This window comes from Exophiala aquamarina, assembly GCF_000709125.1.
Source record: "Exophiala aquamarina CBS 119918 chromosome Unknown aczIA-supercont1.36, whole genome shotgun sequence".
NCBI lineage: Eukaryota > Fungi > Ascomycota > Eurotiomycetes > Chaetothyriales > Herpotrichiellaceae > Exophiala > Exophiala aquamarina.
The window spans coordinates 23,894-46,332 of NW_013550552.1; the positions used below are offsets into that span (position 1 = coordinate 23,894).

A 22,439-nucleotide genomic window follows, 5' to 3' on the forward strand; every position below is an offset into this window, starting at 1 on the left:
CTCATGGCCGCTGGGCATCGAAGGCGGATTATGTCTGTGAGGCTCGGATACATCAAGATAACTACGTTGCTACGAAATTAGACGGAGCAAGAGAAACTGATCTGTAGATTGACCTGCAGCATCAATCACACGGTACGCACTTGATAATGCTGTGTCCAAAGCCTGCATCCGATGTTTTATCATTCACCTTGTGGCGACAGTCGTCTCTGCATGCCAGCGATGACGGGGTCGAGGTGATTGGGCGACGGCTGCCTGAATTTCGGCCTGATGCACGACTCTCCTCCGAGCTACTACTTGGGCGCTATCCTCCAAGACAACAAAACGATCCTAAGATTTAGCAGCATTCATCCGCTCCGATCACACATTACAGATCGCAGGTCACGATTCTGCCCCTATCGCTGGCAACTACGTACAGATACCATTTTGCCGCTCGAAATGGCACCAGTATATCTCGCAAAGTGTGCCAATTGTGGAACGGACGCATCACTGAAGTGCACTCGCTGTATGGACGCGCCAGAGTACGAGCCTGGAGATTCGGTCGATATTGTTTACTGCAACCGCGAATGCCAGAGAGAACACTGGCCAAATCATAAGGCATACTGCCGCGATCTAGGACAACGAAAAAAGCTGCTTCGCACAGCCAAAATACTCAAGGCCGCCCTATTGACATACAGAGAGGTCATGTACGATGTCGACCTGACAAAAATTGAGTTGCAAGATGGAGTCCTCTACCTTCATCAACATCAAAGATCTATCACTGCTCGATCACAACGTAGGCTCTTTCCAGATCACCTCACCACAAATATCAATCATAAAGAGGCAGCTCTTGCGAATAACCAATGCACATTAGCTATGGCACTATTAGGTCGCCTAACCCGGAAGCTACTTAAAGGTAAGATAGACCTATGACTTAGGTAAGCTAGGACTGACATTCAGTAGGGATCGCCTCGACCGTCGAAGTACTAGACCTCCATATTGGAAAGCCGTTGATTCCAACAAAGCTCGTTCCCGGTCCAGACTCCAGCGATACACCACACACAGTGTTAAAAGTAGGACGACATTTCGCTGCTGAGGCATGGATTCTCGACACAGCCGGCTGCCAATATGGATTTCAAGAGGTTCTTGTTCCTATAAAGAAGTACTTTGCAGATAATTCATGCCAAATTTTGGGTGAGGCCACCACATACGATGCGACCGAGACGAAGGACTTGGACTACTTCTCGACTCTTCCATTTATGAATAGGACAAAAGCACAGCGAGAAGACAGAAAGCTGGATCGACAAGCTCGCCTACACTTTGCCGTCTTCGTCGACAAACAAGTCAGCATGGATGTCCTTGATGGCTCTACTGTCGAGTTTAAGGATAAAGTGGACAGCTTCGTAAATGATTTGAAGGTGCATATGGTAAAACTTGGCAATTGAGAACTCTCAGATATAGTGATAATCTGCAATCCTCTCTCGAAATATTTTTCCTACAACTCCCTCTTCTGGTAGGGTTATTACAATTCCGTAGATGTTGTTGGGCGCGCAAGAAAGGGTTGTCCATCCAAAGGAGTCTCTTCCTGAGGCACGCATAAAGTTATGGTAGCGTCACAGATGAATGCTCTTGCTGCTATTAGCTCGTGTCGGAAACCATCAGTTTCAGCCATACTGTCCCCAGTACTGCTCTGTAAAATACTACACGTGACCCGGTGAATGCAGTTAACCGATTGGCAGAGCGGGTTTTGTGCGCTTACTTGATAAAAGGACTATTATGGAGTGTGAGTGGAGTAAATGGTGTGACTTAAATATTTTGTGTACGTATAGATGCGAAGCCGCAATTGAAAACGACTGTATGAAATGTATTAACAGTAATCACATTTGTTCTCCGGGAATCGAACAGTAGAAAATGTTGACAACAACGGCATGGACACTGGGAAACATGTGGACTACCAGCTCCATCCACCACTCGGCAGGTCACAGCGAAAGCATTTTGGCCGATGACTCACAACGCGTCCGAGGGTTGATGCGATGGGCATTCTCGTTCACACGGAATACCGTCCTAGTCAGGCAGAGAGCCAGGGCCGAAGACGACAAAGACGATAGCGATAGCGATGGCAGTTTGTCTTTACCTGCTTTCGCTGACGATTCTGATAACCACGATGCCGTCGGAATCCAAATCGGTCTCACAGAGGTTGACTGTGGTCGGTTTCTGCGAGGAGTAAGGGAAGGCACCGGTCGATCTCTTGGCCCAGGTCAACACCTTCGGCGTGGGCCCTGGGGTGACTGATTTTTTGGCTATCGGTCGTTCCCCAGATCACAGATTAATCCGACCAAGTTGCCCGGTCTCCGCCCCAGCCCATGGAGCTCAAAATCTATTCTGTCGTTTTCTGATACAAGGGCTCGGGCTCGAAGGCTTCCTCTGGACGTCGAGGACCAGTTCGTCGCCCCGATGTTGGACGACGTGACAGTGAAAGGCTAGAATCGATGCCTGAAGTCATCACAGCGGGTACCAAAACACCAGGATATAACCGAAAATAGCTTCCACGTGCTACGATCACGTTTATGACCTTTAGTTCGTAACACTTCCCTACAACTTCAGAGCATTCGGAATATCCCATAGTGCCGTATGAATGTTACAGCAACTAGCTGAGCCTTCTATCACAGCATCTGAGAGGTATACAGACACCCGTGCCCTCCCCATCGTGTCTCGAATCAACGTCAAACCACTGTGCCGAAAGTCCTGATTGAAAGGGACTGCGAGAGAAGGGAAACGACCGAGAGAATTGGCTCAGGCTCCTCGTCTCGCTGCACCAGCCCTCCCATGGCCGCAGGGACGCCTTTGATATGTCCACCGACCTCACCTTTGAGGAATCGACTCCCGGAGGGGCTGAGACTCACTTCGGTATCGCTGGTAAGGGTCGACTCGGGGGTGGTCCAGGAGGGGTTGGAAGAGAGCCTCCGGACTGTTTCGACATCGTGATGTGGCCGTTGATGATCCTTCCTCTCGAATACAGGTCGTTCGGCCAGCGCTGAAACGGACCGTCAAACCAGGGAAGTGTGTTCTATGTGTCACCATCCACGAGAGTGAACCCCAGATCTGCAGGACCGGATGCAGCATTTTGTAGGATGCCAAGGGGAGAGATTCAGCTGAATCGACGGGGAGACCCAATCTGTGTGGTCGAGACATGATTGGTGTCTCCAGGTGACGGTCTGAAAAGCGTCCAATCAAAAAGCACCAATGGGAGGGCCAATGAAACGCCGTCGAGAACCGTGACCAACCATCACTTCAAACGGACTCACCACTTTTGGTCAGGTGACCGCTCGCTGGACTGCCCACATATTTTGACCCGGCACCTGAAGGGGGCGCCAGGTTGCCGAACTCCGGGATGGAGCTTTCGCCGGGCCTGGTGTCCTGGCGGAGATGTAACGTTACCTCGAGAGTTCCTCAGCTTCTGAGCGAAATAATTACTGTCCATCGTACTGTAGTTCCGGAAGCTTTTGATAGTCACTTACTGTGATTGGCATTGGTGGCACGCTAGTCATATGAATAGGAGGTGCGTACTTAAAAGACTTCGCAGCCGCTCTGCATTTGCTCATTCATCGCAATCTATCGCCGAAGATGTGGTGGCATATCATTGAAAGCCGTCGTGCTTGCGAGTTCTCGTAAGTAGCCTTCGAACCAAGCTCCATCCCTATTCTCGCTACTCTTCAAAGCTTGGTTCTGCCCCTAAACTTAACAAGTTAATATAATTAGATTCCGAAAAGTATATCATTGGTACAGTACCCACCCACTCTCGTTCCCGCAATCCCCAAAACTCGCTAGAAAAGTAACATAAGTTTCGTTGTGGTCATGGAATGTTGCATTTGGTTGGTCATGCTACTGGTTGCGAAAAGGATCCGAGGACTGGTATGACAAGTGGCTCTGTCGGCATGGGGAACGGGGAGTCCCCTTGATACGCTACATCAAGACGCATGGAGTCACATTGCAAATGTGGATCGACATGTTGCAGGTGAGAATGAGAAATTATGTTGCCCGGGCCATAGCTGTTTGATGAGTTGTGCAGGGAGTAGGGCGCAACGCCAGCCAACCTCTCTTCAATCATCTGCGCGTGCATTGCCTCGACGGCTCTCCAAGGGCTTTCCATCTCTTCTGCAATTCCAGCCCACATCATTTCACGAGACCTAAGTTGAGGGTGGTTAGAAAGGAGTCACAAAAGGCTGGTTGGGCACAAGGTAGACAGTCTTGATCAAGGCTCGGTGTAATGTCTCTCGACGTACTTTTGGTACAACGTCGCGAACTTAACCTTTTCGTTTTCGTCCAATTTACTCGGCTTCTCAAGGTAGTTCCGGTAGTGCAATCTGCAGCTGATGGCACTCCGGCCGGGCAGCGATTTACTGATCTCTGACCACTTAGCACCAGCCCGGCGGAGTCGCACTATTTCAGAATCTTCATCTGCGGACCATTTGGGACGGCCGGCGATCGCGCCGGGAGTTCCACGCTGGGAGACGGTCTCTTGGCCGGGATCACCAAACATGGTGAGGGCTGTATGGGAACTAGGCTGGTGGTGTCGCTGAACGAGGCTGATTGTGCCACTGTTACTGATGCCGGGGGAACTGGTTGAGTGGTTCTCCTATGACGTGATGAGCGACGAGACATCGATGTTGATTGACGAATATAGGAGCCTTGCAGAGGTGCTGGCATGCTAGGGAGTCAAATATATTGTCTCTACGAGTTCCCAATAACAGGCCTCATAAATGGCGCCCTATTGTCCTTTCTTGTCCGACTGGATTTGGCTCTGCTGGGGGCGTCGCGGTACGGGGTTGTAATTCTGGCGATGATGAACAGAACTAGAACGCCACGTGCACGCGTTTCGGAGACGTTCTGGCACCATCAGATAGGATGAGATATCATGCGGAAGCGAAAAGATATCGAGTGTTGGGACGAGTGGAAAATGTCGGCCGAGACTCTCTGCTGCCAAGGGAAATTGTGACGCTAGTTAGCATCCCTAACGACAACTTATACTTGTAGGGTCCAGGACGACTCTGCGTCCAAATCTGACTCTGACTCTGACTCTGACTCTAATACTGTACCTTAGACCCTGAACCTCTCTTAGACCTAGACCTTTCCAGACATGATTGACGACATTATCAGCGATCCCAGTACTTTACTCGAGCGCCCCTCCACACAGCAGTCTCTCTACCCAATACTCCCTGTCAAGCTCTCCATTCAAGCATCACCTGAACCTCTTCGGGGCATTAGCACTCCTATTCCTCTCCGCGCGTCCTGATTCTACAGTCTAATCTTCGATTGAGAATAGACCTTCTATCCGCTAGCCTTTACTGACATGCGAACAGGCGCCGACTTACCCACTACCCCTAATTGCAATCAATCGAAGTGGAGCAACAGGTGCAGGAAGAAGAGGAAGAAGATGATGATAATGATACAGTAATATAACCTACACTGCTCGCAAGAATATCATTTCTCTCCTATCCTCCTGCGCCTCTTATGGAGCAAAATATCCAGACCAGTATCCATATTGCAAGGCGGATCGTCACAGACCGTGTAGAACAAGACGCCATGGGTCTATGCGTATGAGGCGCCACGCTCGTATACGTATTGGTCAAAGAAACTTGGGATGCGTCTAACATGATGCCCTTCAACAACGAGGGGCTTGAGAAACCGGCCCTAGACCCTCTCCTAGCCGCTAGTATCCGTCATATTCTTGGTGCCAACGCAGTCAAGCCTAAAGTTATTGAGAAGGCCTACCTAGCCAGCAAGGCCCGCCTGTCCTACTGTCCTGTTAACGCGAAGAGGTTCTTGTTCATGACAGTACCACAATCGTTCACCAAGGGCCCCTTTACCTCTCCATCTTCGGATGATCTCTTCAGAGTGGGCCGGTACTGTTTGGTGACTTTCTCTTCAAGTGGTACTGGCATCCGCGACCTTTGCACCATTCGAGGGATAGGGAGATTAGAGGTTAGCTTTTGAGCCGCTGAACCAACGTCACTCCGCCAAGTGTCTACAAGAAGCCATGCAATCATCCCGCCAGATTGAAAAGGATGAGACGAAAAGTACTGAGCAGTAGTACGTCGAATGAGCTGGAGGATTCAATGATGAGCTCTCGCAAACCGACTTGCCTTCTCCCATAGCCCTTTCTCTCATTGATGGCCGAACTAGGGAGCAGATTGTAAGTATGTTGTTCCCTCCACTTGTGTCACTTGGAATTTCCAAATACTGTACTGATTGAGAAGACTGCGCCATCCGTTTCTCGAGGACCTTCGCTGGGCTGTGAGGCAGCTCTCTCACGCATCTACTACTGTAATGTAATACTACTGATATACGAATCTCCTACAAAGGGTCATCATACAGCATAGGAATAAAGGAAAACATCAAACGAATAAGGGCTTAGATCTCAATGAAATCAATACAATCCCCTGAGTCTAAAACGTGAATTTGGCTCGCCCCACTTTACGCTATATAATAGATGAAACTTGTCTCTCTGACCTCTGGGTCGGTACGTATACTGTGATGGGGGTTTCGCCGGACGTCCCGGAGGCTAATATGATAAGTGAGGCTACTAACCCGTCGCTCTATTTGTTCACCGTAAGCTTTCCCAACATCGAAACGCACTTGTATACGGCCATGCCCTGTGAATCCACCCCCTCTCACCCTTAGAAGAATTAAATACCTCCGTGTTTTCCGTACTACCACAGCGTCGGTGGGTAAGACTTCGTTCTTGGAGATTCTTGACTCCAATCGCCCATCTTTAATCTCTGCTGTATCTGAAACAGGAATGTATTGACTTTATGGATTTGTGAGAAACTCCGCGTGATGGGCGACTAACGAGAGCCCCTGCGGTCCCCTTTGCCCTCAGCTTTTGGCCTCCTCCGCATCGTTCGCGTCGTTCGCAACGTCGATGTCGTCCCAGACAGACAGCAATCTTACGTTTCCTTGACGAAGCCGTGGCCTCCGTCTCCCCCGCGGGATCCATCTTCTCCGAGGGACCCTTCCCGACAAGACCCGTCGTCAGAGAGGGAGGTCCTGGGCTGCCTCGCCTCGAGGCGTTCGTCGCGACCGGACTGTCGTCTGACGCAATAGCAAAACAGTCCGAGGACGAGCAAGGCGGCCGCGAGCAAAAGGATCCAGACTTGAGGGGGGACCGGACGGGCGTGGACCGTGGGATACGGAGGTGGCGCAAATCGGGCAGTCGACAGGCTAGGCATTTGTGCGAAAGATTGAAATTTCGTGTGAGATGGCGAGACCGATTAGCTTGGTTGAGGAGAGATATAACACGGCAGTCCCTCCACGTCCGTGGAGACGGGTCCGAATCGTTGTGATTGGTGCAGCCGCCGTCGGACACCTGGACTCGTGTTTGCTCTTTCCGTGAACCAATGACGAAAGTCCAGAACGGGATTGGTGCGATCGGTCCACGCAAGCTCCGCACGTTACGGGGACGAACTTTGGGCTAAATGACCGTGATTGCCTCCAGGTTTACGGATTGGTTGCTTCAACAAGTACACGGGGGGACGAAAGTGGATCTCTTGCCACGTGAACCGTGGGCGAGTTGCTGTCGGAGTTGCCCGCGGATAATGCTCTCCCCCCTGGTGGCTGACGTCCCAATGAGAATGCTGACGATGTTGGTACAGTACGAGAGCGTGGATCGACGCATGATGAACAGATTCTAGCACTCCGAGGCTCAGGTAAATTACATCCCTGACTCTCTAACCATAGGGCAACCCATCACGACATCTCGTTCGACGAGTTTGTTATACTCTTACCTGTATTTTTCCGTGGCCTGTGCTGCTACTATACGTATGTCTCCTAATTAGGACTAGCGTAACGGAACAACGATATCCCGATAACCGTCCCTTGCATTGGTTAGGCAGTCCTCCGCCTCAAACCAGGAGCCTTTGTATCCGTCCTGATTCTACCGTACTCGTTATTCCTGGGACCGGAACCTCCTCTATCCGTGGTGGCATCCTCAGTCGCGCGGGCCTATATATATTATATTATTTCGGGCTCCACATGGCGATCCTTTACACTGGCAAGACTTTGTCCTCATGACGCAATGCCACTGTTATTTTTGAACCACCAAAGAAATGGGTGTGGTATCCGCCAAGGGTACTGTAAAAAAAGAAGTTTGCTGCCAATACATTTACCGCGATCTATTCAAGTTCGACCCTGTGATAGCTTCCCATATGTCTCGTCAAATGTCTCATCTTCACCAACACAGATCTTGTACGATATTCTGGCATACTCCTCTGCTTGGATCACCAGATCAGGTGCCACGAAATGATAGGCACTGGAAAGAAGCATCCAGCACTCAATGAGATGGTCCATCATTAATCCCCATTGCTTGATCACCATCGGCGTGAGCGAGTTGCGCGGCAGATGCCCACCATCAATGACATAACCAAGAGATGACAGAGCTCTTAGCGCCGAGTCTATAGCTTTGGCTGGGCGCATATGCTTCATGTACATCTTTGCAAGAACTAGCTGGGGGTCCCAAATGCTTAGGCGAGGTACATCAAAAGCCGGTCGACTATACGTATCCGCCATCGTGGTGAGGAGGGTCTCGATCTCGGCTGCATCCGGTCTTTTGCGCGACTGAAAACATTTCAGAATATCAGCCCTCAGGCTCTTTCTTTTAGCTGAGACGCTCTTCTTCGTGGTCTGGTCGTCTTTGCACATGCTGCAGTCGCACATAAAGCTCCACTGCCGAAACTTCTTCTGGCGTTCGTCATAATTATTGGCAACGGGCATCTGATACCAGAATGTGATCTCAGTGTCAGGTGCGAGGTCCCTCGTAGCACGGACCATCATCATGTCACCAATAAAAGTCCGTCGGGCGTTACTGTAGCAACAGTGGTTTATATACGATGCCATGGGCCAGATGCCACAAGAGTGGAACTTTTCTTCGTTGGCTTTCGTCTTTTGGCTCGTCTCATCATCCACAGCACGCAGATAGGACTCGCGAGATGAGAGGGGACAGCCGAAGCAGTTCAGGGAGATGACACGCTCGACAAGGAATCTGGGATAAAGGGTCAGGATTGGCGCATTAGCCAGAAGATGATGGGTTTCTTACGTATCAACTATTGGTATACCGTCGACACTAGAAACATCGACAGGCTTGTACGAGCCGTGATGGAGATCAGTGATGACTGAGGCCAAAGAGGGGTTCCGGTAAAGCTTCTGGACAATCATTCTGATGAGTTCTGCCTGCGATCCCATGGTAATGGAGTCAGTTTCTGCGTTGATCAGTATGGTCACATCCGCATCGGCCGCCTCCTTGTCATTGTCGACAAAGGCATGGGCAAATGCCTTCTCACACAAAAGAAGGTCGCCGGCTTTGACCGCTTCTGTCGTGAAAAGGCCGCGTCCTCGGGAACCAGAATTTCTGACAGACACCGGACCAACATATGTGGAATGGTCCAAATGCGGTGGGCGAAGTTTGGAAGCCTCCATGTATAGTTGCTTAAACCGGTACCTACCATATTCTTGCTCCGCGAGTCGGTTAACGGATCGAGTCAGTTCGCCTTGGGCAGCGAGGTTGCTTGGATATTCTAGACAAAAAACTTTAAGAGCTTCGCAGCACTCTCGATATCTCTCGAGACTATAAAGTGCTAGTGATTTACGGCTCAGAGCTTTCTCGGTCGGCTTCAGACTGGCTGACGCGGATTCCAGATCGGAGAGTGCAGCATCGAACTGCTTTGCCTTGATAAAAGCAAGAGAGCGGTTGAGTCTGAGGGTGTGGGCCTCTTCCATTGTTGGAGAACAGCCGAGGGCCTTGGTGTAGCTTTCGCGATTATAAGTTCAATATATGTGGAGAAATTCACCGAAGACTTACTGTGCAATGGCAGAGTGATACTTGGATTTGTTGAAGTATTCATTTCCCTTCGTCTTCCAAGCATTGACAGGAATGTCATGCTCTGCAAATCTTGGCCGCCAACAGCTAGGGATACGCTCATCATACATTGGAAGATGTAGGACATCAGAGAGGTGATCAATTCGAATCCCATGATCTCCATCGGACATCAACTTGAGGTATGGCTCTCTTACAATCAGAACTGTTCCTTCTCCGAGAATGTCTTCCGTAGCGCGCTCATTCTCCTCCTCTTGATGGTACAGCTGCAACATGAGAACATCTTTATTCTCATCTTCCACAATGGCCATGACGGCAGTCATTCTATCTGGCGGTGTAATTGACCTCAGTAGAAGGTAGGTGCCCCTATGATGAGTTTCGAGGAGAAGGTCTTCGATCATGACTTTCGTTAGGTCATAGGAGGGACTGATGCATGGACTATATGCCGGAGGGATAAATGAAGATCGCAGGTTAATGTTGGAGTTAGCTTTACCCTGCTTCATAAGTCGAAACCTGAACTGTAGTATGAGTTCTTCCCGGGACTTTATCCCTCGAGGGCGCTGGCCTTTGCGAGATTGGGCATCTTGAAGATTTTGTTTCTGCTTGAGCAAGAGCTGTATGAACCTTGGGGAGTCTGAGACATCGTACGTGTTCATGGTGCTCGACGACGACAGATCCTAGCCGTCCAGTGCTGTCTCAAGTGATAAAGATGAGTAAACTAGCTGATAAGCGTTTGATGTTTGAACAACCATACCGTACGAAGATCACAAGAAAATCAAGAGGATGGCAGAGAAAGAAGTAGAACTAGGAGGTAGTGTGCTTGTGACGAGGCCTGTGAATGAGCCTTTCCTTCAGGACGAGACACTTACTGAAGACGTGCCAAAGGAGCACACTGGGAGAAAATCACCAGCCGATGAGATGCTCATCACCCCTCACTCTAATGACCTGGATCGGTCTGTTCTCGATTCGTAGCGTTTTCTCCAGGTGTGCAGAACGTGGCGCGTTGTGATTCGCGCTACTATATGCTGGGTCTCGTGTCAGGCTGAGTCTCCCACAAACCCTTCGACAGAAGAGTAATGACATTTTGACAAGTTCTTGACTAGCTCCCTGCAGGAAATGGTGCAATTGAAAACGGCTATAGCGAACTGCATAATTAATCGCGGAAATGACAGTTTAGTAGGGCAGGAGTTAGAAGTTAATTTACTTTTCGGTTTGGACTTTAGGTTCGGCGCCAAGTCCCACGTGATGGCTTCAAAAAGGGACAGGGCTGGCGGTGAGCTTGATGAACTTAGTCTAAATTTTCGGAATCTGCCTACTGTAGGAGCTAAATTTACTGTCTAGACAGAAAAGTCTTTGAAATAGCCACAGTGGAGCAATGGTGTTTCTCAGCTGGAAATATCTGGTCGGATGCGCGTTCAGTCAAAAAGGAACCAATCATCGGTCGGTATTTGCCTGAAAACTAAGGCTCACTCTGACCAATGATAATACTCCTTCCTCTAACATGGGTTTGATGCCCGCCGGCGCGGGTTTACTGTACGTAGAGTCGTGTATATCGCCTGCTCCTTCACCTTCCTGCGTTCCTTCTTTACTGTACCTTGTTGCTGTAGGTTAAGATGTACATGTCAGTGCGTCTCAGCCGGGGGTTGACGATGATATCGCTCCTGTTGATCATTCGTTCCATATATTTGTTGGCTGTCTACAGAAACCGACCGCAGGGGACCGATCATTTTGGGTACGCCTTCTACGCTACCAGTGACAATTACGCCTGCTCGGCATTGGTCAACATCCATCGTCTCTGCTTTCTGTTCCACACCAAGTTTCCCATCTATCTCCTCACGACTACGGCCGTGTCACAGGCCTTCAAGGAAACGGCAAAGGAGCGGTATGACGTCACCGTTATCGAGCACGCGCCGCCGCCGCTGGCCGTAGGCGGTGCCCCATACTACCGCGATGTCCTGCTCAAGCTGGTCAGGCCGCTGGACGAGATCTTCACCCAGATACCGCCAGGTGTTGAGGTGGCCGGGGCACATGCCTATTGGTTGACCGATGAACCCGTCGCCACGTCCGCCATGATCATGGTGTCCCCCTCGGAGCCGTTGTGGGAGAGGATGAATTCCTCCCTCGCGAGCGTCATGCAAGACCAGTATGACATGGATCTGATCAATTCGATGTTCCGGCGTGAAATCATGCTCCTACCCGGTAACTACGTCACCTTGAACAGTCACTGGGAAACAAATGAACTTCCGGTGTGGTCCCGGTATCGGAGGGTATCGCCTGAAGAGCCTCCGGATAGGCATAGTGTCATGAACACGACAGTCCCAGATGAACCTAGCTCTCCACGGGGTGGCAGCGCACTCGAGGGGACTCGGACTCAAATGATCGGGACCTCCACTACTTCGACGGTGAATACGCAGACAGCCTTCGGCAATTCTGAGGCGCTTATCCCATATGATCCCGGAGTTGTTGATCCCTTGACCTCAATCTTCAACGAAAATGTTTACATCCTGCACTTCACCGCCTTGGGCAAACCCTGGTCGTACACGGTCGAAGGAGTCATGAGGCAGCGACCCAAAGCTCACCCTTTGTTTGCACAGCAGTTTCTACTCTGGCGCGTCGCTGCGCGGCATGTTTGTCCGGTCTTCGACGGCCTTGATGTTGCCTAAGCCCACCAGATCTGAGCGTGGTGTATACGGTAATGGGTTGACCAAAGGAGAGAGGTTTCGTGATTTTCTTTATGCATTCCTCTCGTGCTCCCTAGCGAAGGAAGGGCCCCACGCATATTACCCACCCTGACCGCAAGCTCAATGTGCGTTGATGTACCCCGCCGTGCCCTCGCCACTTCATCAGGGCGACTTTTAAGCAAGCAGAATTGGCGGTTCGAGCATCTTGGCGCCTCACCTTGAAGAGGTTACCGTTGGAGACAGATTTGAGAGACAGATGGCGCGAAGGGGTGTGGATACTGGCGATTGGTATCACTCCGAGCCTTTTACCCGACATCGTCGTCGGTTCGAGTCACCTACCCTGCCGTGCTGTCACAAAGATTCCTCCTTGGAGGCCCACGGGGCAGCTTCGCCCATCCCACGACTCGACATTGCCACAGGAGGTTGAGGAGTAAAAGCCCGCTGGAAATCTCATGTCTGCACTATTTGCTCTTGAGCCTTCCTGAGGATGAATCTTTTTTCTAGGGTGCTGTAGGAGTATTCAGAATTGACTGAAAAGTTGAGCTAACTTAGAGTGCATAAGTCACAGAATATAGAAGTTAACTTAAGTCTTTTTACAGTACCAAACATCCAAGCCCACCTAGGCAATTCAATCGATTCCATTTGTCAGGAACAAAGTAAATACGATCAACGCCAAGTTGCGCCAGGAAAATTGAACCAATGCTCAACAACTTGTTTCCCATTCACGGCTAGGCGCTGAATTTCTGATCGGAGAAGCTCAATATCTGCATCTGCCATGGAGGACGTTGCGGCAGAGAGGCTGGCTTTTTTTGCAGTAAAGCTCTCGTTCAATGTTGTGAGAAGTTGAACATCTTGCCCCATTCGTGTCCGGAGCTGCATCGCTTCATTTTTTGACCTTTTCAGTTCGACGTTGGCCTGCACTATCCGTGACAAATCCAGAACACCAGCACATTGGCTTTCGTCAGTTTCTTTGCATGTCTGGCATGGATTCCCAGTCATCTCCAAAAACGCACGGCCGGTTCTTGACCGTACAAGTCGAGCAATCTCTCATATCTAGACGATTTTTATCTTAGTTGGGGCGAAGCAGGAGTGATAGCGGAACAGGTTATGAGACTCGTGTTGCGTACAAACGTGCTATACATCCCGAAGCCCCATCCACTCAGATATGAAAGGAATTTAGCGCATCGCAGGGTGGTGCTTAGCGACAACTCCGCCAAAGCTATATTTAGATAGTTTGAAAATGAAATGACGACAGGAATTTTGTCCGAGAATTTCATAGCTGTAAAAATCGTAGATTAATATGGCTATCTATTGGCACTGAAAACCTTGGCTGATTCTGATTTCAGGTAAGCGTAATCGGTAGTGCCGCGCTATCTTACAATCGCAGGATTCTTTGTATATCCTTAGGACATCGATTTTCGCACATCACTTTAGCCATCTTGCCGGAGATGTAAAGCCACTCGATGCGCCTCACAAATGCGCGCCCGGGATGTCGAGGACGTTGCCACCACTGAAACAAGCAAAAACCCTCTGCACCAACGGCCGTCGCTTTCCGCTTTCCGCTTTCCGCTGGGCTCACTGGACCGCCTGCTCCTCCACTTCACCCTCGGGGCACCGTGTGTTGATGCGAGGTGTGACCGTGCTCGTGGTGCACCCAGCCACCGCCCAGCCTCGTCATCGAGAACGAGTCCATCTCCGCCTCGCGGGTCCAAGAGCCGGTCGCCGGTGACCTGGACTGGACCGCCAAATCCGGGTGCCCCGTCCCCCGGAAGCACCAGGGTGCATGCCAACCGTGCTTGGAGAAATCATGTGTGAGACAGGAAGCACAGGAGAGCTGCGATGTCTGACCAGCTGGGACACCGATCGACTGGCCATGCCATGCCTGATCCAGGGCGCTGTCGCCCGCCCAAGCAACTACCGGCCGATCGAGGTCGTTTGGCCAGGTGGCGTCAGGGATCATGATCTGAGGGTCACGTTGGGACGACGGATCGACGGTCCCGACGGGCGACGCCTGGGGAGTGCCAAATTGTAGTTTGTACTTGCCCTCGAGACAATCGCGCATGAGCCGATGGCGCATCTGTGTCTTCGCTGCCTCCGTACGGTCATTAAAACGACCGCTCAATTTCTGACCGGTGAGCCACTCCTCGAATAGGGCGCTTTTTTCGTCTTGGGACCAAGGTTCCGACTTCCTCTTGCGGCCTCTCTCGCCTAGTGCGTAGATCGGGGTTCTTTTCTCCATTGAGACGACTCCAACGGACGATGCTGGACCTTTTGAGATCTGGAAAACTTCGACCTGCGAGCCGACGAAGACGGAGAGCAACGTGATGTACGAGGGAAGAGGGGACGAGAAAGATGGAGAGTCACTGGACCGTCGTCTTCGGCGGCAAAGTTGTTAATCAATACCCTTACGTCAAAGTCTCATCATTCTGGGTCGTGGCCGGGCCAAGGGGCGACGTAAATCATGATCCCAGGCAGGCCAATTAAAGATTGACCAGGTTGTGTTCATGTGTGTGTCATTCTGTCCGTCTGGTAGATTTGCGAGGAGTGGGGAGCGGGCGCGCGGCAAAGGCCAAACCATTGTCGCTCGGAATCCTTGATTTGTTCTCAACCAAACGACGCTACAGTATATGTACGACGACTTGATTACAGTAGGTCGTGAAGAGACGAGTGGCTTGAACGGTTGATCACCTGATCCAAGGTGTGTGCGACATGCCCCGAAGCCGACCAGGGTCCGAGCAAGGTTGGCCAGCCAGTCCCGCTTCCTTGCATCGGGGCTGCAGTTCTTGGTCTCCGTCCTGGCTAGAGCCTGTGGCGGGATTGGCTTCGGCACAGGGGAGTGCGTCTGCTCGGGGGTTGTCTCGTTTGGGCGGCTAAATGGCGAGAGGTGAGGTTTCGTTCGCCTCAGGCTCACGACAGGGGTTGCGCAGAAAAATGGCTATCCGACGCTAGCTCCTTACGACTAATGTCGCCTAGGGCTGACTTTATGCGTGAGTTGGTACTGCACAGATATGGCCACACCCGCCGACTCGTCACGATAGCTCTCGCCCACTCATTCCGTTCAAGAAAAAAAACAGCGGGTGTGTTCAGTGCCATCGGATCGTTTGAATGGCAGAGCAATCGTAGTCGACAGTTCTCTACAAGATAGTCTACACATTATTCGTGCTTAACTAGGGGCCTGCCCTCAGTGGCCCCCCCCAATGTTGCGCGTGCTGAACTCGACCAGTCGGCTGCCCACCACAATGCGGTCCCCCTAGTCCTCCAGATTCACACCGCAAAGTAGGCCTTCCACCTGAAAAGGTCCGAGTTGGTGGCTCAGAGGCACGGATGGTCGCTACCTGGATGGCTACTGATTCCGTGGCTGGAGCTTATAAGGCTCGACGGTCGGCCAGAGGCAGAGGTTGTGAGACCCACACCAGGGACACCGTTGCAGGCTGGAATAGGTCATCTTCAGTCGGTTTGGGGTTTCGCCCAAGTACGGCTTCAGGCAATCGTCGCAGATGAGGGTCTTACACTCCGCCTGCGCGGAGAAGCTCGACCCCTCGTTGCAGCACCGGGGTAACCGTTCCAATTTCTCCCTTCGAGCGCGGTCGTCCTGCTTCAGCTGCCTCAGCTCTTCCGTCTGCTGCCGTAGTTGGGCGTCACATCTTTCCTTGTCCGAGACCGAACTTTGTAAGCGTGACTGCATCTCTACGAAATGGTTGGCTGCCAATTGCAGGATTTCCGGAAACTTCTGCAGGTCCCGTCCCGCGGGCGCGAGCAGATCCAGTCCGGCCGGTACATGGGGGTGGACCACTGACCGACCGTGCTCGACCCGGCCCTGGGCTCGTGGCGACGACCGGGTTTCGCGTTCCACCGAAGCTCCCACCTGGTCGGTACCTGTCGGGAACATCGACGGCCGCCGCTCAGACGACGCCTCCGCCGGCCGCGCGGCCGCACCGTGAGCGACGGTGGCGTCTTGCAGTGTCATCGAGTGGTCGACCATGGAGAATGACAAGTTGGAGGAGGCTTGGAGGGGTGCGTCCGCGTCAAACATCGGATCGGGTTGCCCCGTGATGGGTTGTTCCACATAGTCTCTCTCACTCGCCTGAGGGGGGGAGAACGGTGCGAGTATGTCCCCAAAATCGGACCACGTGTAGAGATTGCCCGGTGGGGCGACCCTGGTGCGGCTAGAGTCAGTCGCCGCTGGGATGAACAAAGGAGGGCAGTGCGGGAAGGTTCGTCCCGTGGCGACTTGCGCACGCGCGACGTAACAGGGCGTGGGTGGTACCAACTTACTCAATCATGTCCGTGAGGGTACCTTCGGGTTGCTGTTGCACGTGCTCCCACGTCGTCACGGCCGTCTCGTCGGATACTTGCGGGCTGGGGAGGACCATGCCCGGAGGGGCGTGAGAGGCATTGCCGAGCCCTTCCAGCGTGGTCGCCTCCCCCGTGGGTCGCGAGGCGACCGGCGTGGGAAGGGCTGAGCCTTCTCCTGTTGCCCCGGGAGGGCTGGCCCGGATGTGATTGTTCGAGGCTGGAGGTCGCGGGGCCAAAGCTCGAGTCGGCCGACGAGATGGTGTCAGTTCCTGGCGGATCTCATCGCATTTCTGTCTGATGGATGAGTCCAGGATGGTCGGATTACGGGCTCGCAGGCGCCGAATGATCTCGGTGTGCTGCGCGGACTTCTTAGTGCCAGGTCGAGACTGGAGCACCTCGCGGATGAGCTTGAGGTCCTCCTCTCTCCATTTGATGGCCATCAGGCGGCAAGACGAGTCTCGCAGACGGCGGCAGGCACGCTTGAGATCACGAGGATTGCACTCCTGCGCGAGGCACAAACCACCGGGAGACCTATCAGAGGACGAATCCGCGCCAGCGAATCGGAGTCGCGAGTCGCTGCTCTCACCTGCTGTTCTTCCTCTCTCCTTCCAAGAGAACAAAATGGGGGCACAATCTTGAACGAGAGACCAGGCCGAACTCGCGGTAGACCTGTACGGACGAAGAACAGGTCGACATCTGCCCGAGCGATCGTCGAGACTTGATAAAGCCTGCCAGCAGCGGTTCTTCCGACCGGTCTTCCATTTTTTGAGTGACCACCATCTCCTATAGTTGGGACTGAAAATGGAGTGAAGGTGAGCTCAAGCACTGGAGGTTGCAGTCAGATGGTGGCACAACCATCCCATATATGGGAGAAGACACTGACACACTAAGTGGGCCGTGATTGCTGTTGGAGTCCAGAATTCTGGCCTGCTTGCACGCCGTTCGAGCTGTCGTGGTGGCAGGGAGCAAGCTGCGCTGGTTCGTGATCGAGTCGAGAACGGACAGAGAAGGACGTGACTTCGGGACCTTGGGCAGGGTTCTCAATCACCCGAACGGAGGAGTTCGTGCCAAGTAGTCAGTGTTTCGTGGTGCCTGGAACCCCTGGAGAATGGGGCTAAGGTAGTGGCATCGCGTCACCACTAAGAAAACGGCCAGCCAATACATCACGGCTCCAGTCACACCACCCACGCCGACCCACAAGCTCTCCCCGTCAACCTTTGGTGGAACTATGGTCACCCCATGGGCCTCAGGCATCGCCAACAGCAAAGTCGCGACGTCGTGAACCATCCGGCTACGTGGTGTTGAACAAAGGACCAACAGCAGGCTCAAGAAGGAGAGAAGTCAATAATCAAAGGTTGATGTCACCCCGACTTTCGCCCTGCATGGTATGCTGCCCTGGGTGGCCCCACAATCCCGTCTAACCTCGATACAATCGGCCTCTGACAGGGCCCACCTAAGAGTAGCTCCATTTCGCCACACACCTTTTCAATCTAGGTTATTTTTAACAACGTCTTGGCCAGTGCCAAGAGATAATCAAGTGCCGAGATCCTTTTCCTTTTCCGGAGTAGATCTTGTGAGCGTAGTGCCACTAAATCTCGCGAATCTGATTGCTGAGGTACTCCATATCCCTCCTTTGGTACGGTCTAGTGTAAGGACCCTGCCAAACAGCAGATAGTCAGAGCGTTAGACTTAATAAATACTCGCTTATAATGAGATCCGCTCACTGTTCGTAGAGAAAATTTACGAAGAGTCGAACTGTCAGGTGGACGCTAGATTTAGTGGCGCAATACTAGTAAAATCTACTCCGGAAATGGAAAGGTGTTTCGGTACTTTAGGGCTATCTTAGTTAGACGCTTCGTCGGAAGGGGCATCCTGCAACATCCGGATCCACTTGACGTTCTGACATCTACACCAGTTGTCGGGAGTACACGAGGACAATATCCACCATTGGTTGACGTGCATCGCTTTCTAATCCTCGATTTCACCATCCCCCATTTTACAATCCGTCATCCACGATCAAACATTCCTGGTCGAAAGTCCTCAAATTTTGTCCAAGGAGTCAATCCAGGCGACCGGCAGTGAGCCGCTCACGAGTATGACAGATTGGGTGGGGGCCCACTATGCCTGTTCGGATACAAATTGCACTCTGTGTGCCGCCCACCTCAGCCTCCTGGGGATCCCACTCATTCGTAGAAAACGGCCGGACCGGGGTAAGGGCTTCGGCTACTGCGGGCCACTAGGCGCCAGACCAGCTTCCGAATCAATAGTTCGCACTCTCCCTGTCATACATACTGTAAGCCTGTTGTGAGAGTGTAACTTCAATGGGCTTGTCTTTTTGGACTTGTGGCGAACACAGGATGTGTTTAATGCCATTGCTCGACCGCTTCTTCCACCGCCCATGATCTCGTCGTCGATCGACTTTCCCATCTCCCACCCTCCGCCGTACGAGAAAAATGAAAGTTTGGTTGGACGTCCTCACGGGGAGTGCATAACCACCGCCGAAATAGGGAGTGGGCAGGGGGAAATAGATCGACATCCATGCCTTCTTCGCTTGGCATACATCAAATCTCCTGGTTGCGCAAGTTGACGTCCCTTGTTTCCCTTTATCGTGAAAAGCTTTTACAGATTGGGGCTTGACTGAACCATGAAACGAGGCGATCTCCCTTGGTTTATATCGCCCTCGGCTAAGAAACCTTCCCCCCACCAATCCAGTACGGAATACAACACTCGTTCACGTTCGTGAGGATATTTGCCCATAACGGCGCATTGCCTATTTCTTCGCCATCGATTGCCCCTTCTACACAGGAGCCGCGCACAATCATGAGTTTACTACATGATTTTGGTTGGCATGGCCCACCACTGACCATCCCTTTCCGTGTTCCGCACTGCCATGCAGCATCTCCTGCGTGAGTGACCTCCAAAGCCGGCGTGCTTTCCCGCGAGACGCCATCGGGGAGGCGCCGGCAACCCGGGGGATCCTCTTGGCTACAAAACGAGCCAGTGATGGACAGGGGCCAATTTAGTTGGGACAGGGTCCAAGCTTTCTGGATGAGGCTTTCGACGAACTGAGATCATCAAATACAGATTAGAGTACGGAATTCCCGGGTGTGCGAAAATTTGGCGCCATGCCCGATGTCTTACATGAACCCAATCCGGAGGGAATTCTCCAACTCTACTGGCCGTCTCTGCCCCTAGATTCGTCCGGTTGTGTGATGATCCGTGCCGGGCGGTGGAACTGCCACCAATCAACTCTCTCCAGCCACGCGCGAGGAGGGTGGCGGCTAGGGCTGGGACGACCCAGGTGCGTGTCCGCATACCTTGGCACGCCGTCGAATGGACGCCTCAAAATCACGTGAGAGATCTCGATTCGGCGCATCGATCGCTGGTTGGACAGCTCCCCATGGAAAACCCGCACAGCACCTAGCCTGACCTTTCGAAGGATTCACCACAGCTTTCGAGTAGTTGGCCGAGGAGGGAATCTGCGACTACAGTCGTTGGAAAGCTCGTCGCCGCTTGCCCTCATTGGGCTCGGCAGTAACAGGTGGCCTCGGAAGAAAGTCACGCTAGCATAGACGGAAGCTTGACTCCGTCCTGTTTGCTCCGAAAGAGGCAGGTCTACTGATCTACTGAGGTGGACCCGCGAATCCTAGCTTGAGATTTCAAATCATGTGGATATACGTCTCGGGATGGAAGGATGGAGGCGTCTGTCGGCCATGCCGAGGAACTGTTGGTATCTCTCATCGTCGCGCACGTAGCGGACTGCGTGATCGCTTCGTCAGCAAATTTGCCTATGTCCTCACAACTCTGGTGGAGGGCGATTCGATGACGAATGGGCTCGTGCGACCGACGCTCACCTACACCATTTGTCCCAAAAAGAGTGGTTGGTGGACCTGACTTTCGCTGATTGGTGCCCTCATAGATGTGGCCTGAACAGGTTTAGACCGATACATACCTGATTGGTCCAGGGACAGATGCTGAAACTCCTCCGCGGCAGCACGAATCAAATGTGAGAGACGACGGTCGCAATGTACAGACAGGTATGTACTGTACTAGATCTGCGTGCCGCCAAAAGTCCATTCTCTAGCCACCTACGATGCTGCAGCGCCGGCCAGCCAGTGATTCCTCGAAGCACAACGACACTTGGGATTCATCCTCGCCAGGATAACGAGAGTTGATTAACCCACTTCAGCACGCTCCTGTAATCCTTCGCTATACGGTCACACTTTGAAGGCTCTGTAACTAGGACGCCGCCTTCATAGCCGCGGACTAAATGGTCCAACTTTCCAGAAGTCTTCAATTGCCCGCTCCACAGTTACTCCCGAATTGAGGTTGAGAGCGTTCGGTGGCCCGGTACCCTGAACGCCGTTTCCACCCACCTGCTTGGTGATCCGTGCCAGAGCATCCCGACATGAATCTTGGATACAACAGAGCTGGTCGGTCGTCGCTACATAGCTCACGCCGAATTGGGCTTCCCATGTGGCTTCTTCAACACAGCTGCTTCCAACATCGAGCCACCACTGTGGTACATAGGCCACCTTGCCTGCATTGTCCGAGCCGGTAAGAGCAAGTGTTAGAGCCTCACCATCAGTCAAGCTGGGTCGCTCTTTGCGTAGCTGGAGGACCGACTTGAGTAGACCGACACTCCACCAGTCTACTCGAATGGCAAAGAGTCCGAGTGCATGCTGCGCGCTTTCATGCCCGAAGGAGATAGCCTGAATGTTGGCCGATGCAGGCGGTAGAAATTTCCTCAGCGATCTGGGCGTATGCGAGTTTAGCATGTCGTGATCCTTGAGAAAGAACATCCAGTCTAATTGTTCGTCTCGAGGCTGTCGTGATTGGAAAATCAGATAACTGTGGAGCTGCCAAATGAATGACGCTTTCTTTTGGCCCCGTCGCATTACATCGGTGAGGTGGGGGCAGGCCAAGAGGAGATTCGCCGTCAGCACTGTCTGGTTTTCAGATTGGTCCAATAAGTCCTCTTTGCGATTTACGGCGCAAAGTGAAATTCGTTCCACTCGTGCCGTCGCTGGATGATAACCTCCTGGAGTCGGAGCTGGAGACCGTGGTGAACCTTTGGAATTCCCGGCTTTGGTCACTTGTGGAAATGTGGTGGTGATGCGGATGCCAGCATATCTGAGACCGAGATACAAGGCGAATAATGTAATAAACGCTAGTAACGGGAGCCTCTTTGGCCATGCCATCGAGGGGATCCTGGATCGAGATAGTCGAGTATAGTATCTTGGCTCCACCGAAACGCAATTTATTGCTCCCAACTATACGAGAAGGGTATGCTCGAGAAATCTTTATGCTGGGCTTTATGGGAGGGATGAGCGTGGTGCAGTGTTTTCGCGTGTGAAACTGGGACTGCAATGCCAGAAGACGTCCACCCCAAGAGCACAAGTAATTTAGTAAGCTAGGAAGGAAGTCGGGTGCATTGACGAACGCAATTAATCCCACGTGATCTCCTATTGGAGGGTAGCGAATGACGCCGGGTGAAGACGTTTCGAACTATCACGGCTGTGGGCTGTAGCTGGCCCCCAGCCAACGAGATTCTCTTGATGGCACCCTACTTATCTTGTGCGAGCCCTCCCCCCCGACGATTTCTTTCATCCCGGATG

The 22,439-nt window shown here is 52.3% G+C and overlaps 5 protein-coding genes across 5 annotated transcripts; 2 read left to right on the plus strand and 3 right to left on the minus strand.

Annotated features, from left to right (window-relative positions):
• Positions 1 to 435: 435 nt before the first annotated feature.
• A1O9_12961 (uncharacterized protein) lies at positions 436 to 1,421 on the plus strand (the record flags this gene model as incomplete). Its single annotated transcript, XM_013398120.1, has 2 exons — positions 436 to 892; positions 940 to 1,421. 2 exons carry the CDS (start codon positions 436 to 438, stop codon positions 1,419 to 1,421), a joined length of 939 nt encoding a protein of 312 aa, XP_013253574.1.
• A 2,807-nt stretch (positions 1,422 to 4,228) lies between these two features.
• Positions 4,229 to 4,516, minus strand: A1O9_12962 (uncharacterized protein; the record flags this gene model as incomplete). Its single annotated transcript, XM_013398121.1, has 1 exon — positions 4,229 to 4,516. The coding sequence occupies one exon, from the start codon at positions 4,514 to 4,516 to the stop codon at positions 4,229 to 4,231; it is 288 nt and encodes a 95-aa protein (XP_013253575.1).
• A 3,635-nt stretch (positions 4,517 to 8,151) lies between these two features.
• A1O9_12963 (uncharacterized protein) lies at positions 8,152 to 10,500 on the minus strand (the record flags this gene model as incomplete). Its single annotated transcript, XM_013398122.1, has 3 exons — positions 8,152 to 9,013; positions 9,068 to 9,778; positions 9,830 to 10,500. 3 exons carry the CDS (start codon positions 10,498 to 10,500, stop codon positions 8,152 to 8,154), a joined length of 2,244 nt encoding a protein of 747 aa, XP_013253576.1.
• Positions 10,501 to 11,457: 957 nt separating this feature from the next.
• Positions 11,458 to 12,507, plus strand: A1O9_12964 (uncharacterized protein; the record flags this gene model as incomplete). Its single annotated transcript, XM_013398123.1, has 1 exon — positions 11,458 to 12,507. The coding sequence occupies one exon, from the start codon at positions 11,458 to 11,460 to the stop codon at positions 12,505 to 12,507; it is 1,050 nt and encodes a 349-aa protein (XP_013253577.1).
• Positions 12,508 to 13,227: 720 nt separating this feature from the next.
• A1O9_12965 (uncharacterized protein) lies at positions 13,228 to 13,576 on the minus strand (the record flags this gene model as incomplete). The annotated part of the gene is made up of 1 exon (XM_013398124.1): positions 13,228 to 13,576. A coding segment is annotated over exon 1 (297 nt), but the record flags the coding sequence as incomplete, so codon positions are not given.
• Between the last annotated feature and the right edge of the window lie 8,863 nt (positions 13,577 to 22,439).